A 2674-nucleotide genomic window follows, 5' to 3' on the forward strand; every position below is an offset into this window, starting at 1 on the left:
GCCGCAACCGATTCAAGCTGGACTTAAGAAAGAACTTCTTCACTGTCCGAGCCCCCAAAGTTTGGAATAGACTGCTGCCGGAGGTGGTTCAAGCACCCACTTTGAACGCCTTCATGACACATTTGGATGCTTACCTGGCTGGGACCCTATGATCCCTGCTGACTTCCTGCCCCTGGGGCAGGGGGCTGGATTCGATGTTCCTCTGGGGTCCCTTTCAGCCCAAATGTTTATGAAATCTATGAAATCATCAGTCAGCTTCCTCCCTTTTACCACTTCCTTTAGAGAAATCTGTACCACCGCAGGGGCTAGTTTACAATTCTTTTATTTAGATGGAAAAGCTTAGACTGAAATCCCCAATAGAGGTAGTCCTAGTGACCATATACATATACTGTACAGTTCTATAATATGGCTTCTGGGAAGTTTAACTAGCTAGGAATAAAACTGAAACTATTAAATGATAATTTTAAAAAGTTACTCAAACCCCTTCATACTGGGGTCCATAAGGAAGCACATGTCAATACTGAAGAGATACCGGAGTCGTATTCTTCTAGAAATTATATTTGTATGGATGTGGACAATAATATGAAAAGATTGTACAGTTCTTGAAACTGAATGCATTTGCATAGTGCCTAGCCTATGGCAATACAGCCAGATCCATGACTGGGGCCCAGCATGCTATCTTAATACAGACAGTGTCTAAAATGTCTTACAATAGAATTTTTTCCAGTTAATTTCTCTAACAGTCTATGCATCATAACGTACAATGTTCATGTCAATATGCAATAGAAATAACAGAATTCAGAATTCATTAATTTTAATTTCAACAAAAAAGACAGTAAGAATCATTCCTTTCCATGCTCATAAATTTTCTTGGGGGAGGGGGGGATTACTTTTGAACATGAGTCATTTAGTGTGCTGTCAACAACATACAAACTTTTCCAGAATATATACTCTAGCAAGAAAATCCACCAACACTTTCTGGAATTAAGAATTTTTTGAATATCTGAATGGAAATGTGTGGTATGAAAGGTTTTAATTCAAGGAATTTTCTTAAATTGAAGTAAATGGTTGTGTGTATGTGATTATTCATAATGCATACTGTAGTGCAGAACTGTTATACATTTCTTCTAAATCTTTTTTGTCTTGTGTACTAAATTATACAGTTTCTGAGCAGCACTTGGCACTGACTGCTTCAGACAGTTTTATGAGAATAACTATTTTGTTCATTAAGTAGAGCTGTGATTAATTTCATGCTATACCATTTTCTAACTACATACAGACTACTGATTTGTGATTTCTGATCAGGCAATTCACTTGCCCTATTTTAAAATAATAGAATGTCTCACTGAAAAAAACTGACTTACTGTATTCCATGATCTCTGAAGGGGTCTTTTGTTTCAAATAATTTTTCAAAGCATCTTTCATTGGTTCATAAGTGATGTCACTTTGGTCCAAGAAAGCACAGAGTTCCTGGATTTCAGACGTGCTTTCAATAAGTGGGAGTCGACAAATTCCTAACCAGTTTCTATGCATCCAAAGATAAGAGAGAATAAGTTACCGTGTCATTGACTATTATTCCCATTCACTTTTTCACAATAGTAAAGCCATTATTAAGAACACTCATCAAAATGCTTTCCCACTACTGGTTCTTAATTGTAGCTTTTGGTGAGAGTTTTGTACTGAAAACATTGAACAATTCTCCTACTATAACTTTGATGAATAAAGCTAATGCACTGGACCTTTCAAATGAGATCCCCCATATAGTTATGGCTACAGGATTAGAGCTTAATAAAATAAGCATCACCCAAAATATTTAAACAAAAGGTGTATATAATGTTCCTTTAACATTCAAAAGAGTGTTGGTGAAATTTTCAATCATCACCAATTTTCACTGTTTGTGTTCATTAACACAGTCATAGTGAAGAGCCTGCATCACTTTTTGCAATAATATGTTTAATAGCCTCAGTATAGTAGAATATAATTATACAAGCTGGAGTTTCCTATCCTCTTTTGCAATGCTTAATAGCCTCAGTATAATAGAATTCTATGTATATAAAAGCCTTAGCCTATCTGTCCATAATTCTTTTTTCACACTTTAATTGGCTGTCTCGGCAGCCCATCTGAGTACTCCAAGAGCATTGCAGACAGCTGGCAGCGGTGTGGAGGAGCACCACCAAGATGGCGGAGACAGAGGGGATGGGGGGGTACCCCTCCCCACCCTGTCCTGTGGAAGAGGCAGCGGTGGGGAATGGGGTCAGAGCGGCAGTGGGGTGGCGGAACGGGATTGCCCCCACCACGATGGTAGGGGTGGGGACAGCGGGCCTGGCCCTGGCCCGGGCCATGGAGCAGCAGGGTGAAAGTGGCCCCAGCCCCAAAATGTTGGGATGGGGGGGTGGGGGGTGGGGAGCAGGGCCAGCCCTGCCCCCAGTCCTGGCCCCAGCCCCGGTCCTGGCCCTTGCCCCCAAGCAGCAGGGGCAGGGGAGGATGTGGGCCTCTGTGCCCACTCACCCCCCAGCAACTGTGGAGAAGGCAGTGGTGATAATGCGAAGGTGGGGGGCAGTGGCGATGTATAGGGGTTGCACAGGGGTGCATGTGCATCCCCTGAGAGTGCCACTGCACACCCTGACCAGCCGGGCTCACTGCTTAGGCGATGGGTGGGGAGGGCAGGCGGGAG

The 2674-nt window shown here is 42.5% G+C and overlaps 1 protein-coding gene across 1 annotated transcript in view; it reads right to left on the minus strand.

The window, feature by feature from the left end:
• Window positions 1-2674, minus strand: part of KCTD19 (potassium channel tetramerization domain containing 19) — a 57668-nt gene that overhangs the window by 49190 nt on the left and 5804 nt on the right. The window contains exon 2 of the mRNA XM_019505301.1: window positions 1365-1525. Within this exon, the coding sequence (XP_019360846.1) occupies window positions 1365-1525 (161 nt within the window). The remainder of the gene's footprint in view (window positions 1-1364; window positions 1526-2674) is intronic.

The sequence above is a fragment of the Gavialis gangeticus genome, unplaced genomic scaffold (assembly GCF_001723915.1).
Source record: "Gavialis gangeticus isolate Ggan-Ray unplaced genomic scaffold, GavGan_comp1, whole genome shotgun sequence".
Classification (NCBI taxonomy): domain Eukaryota; kingdom Metazoa; phylum Chordata; order Crocodylia; family Gavialidae; genus Gavialis; species Gavialis gangeticus.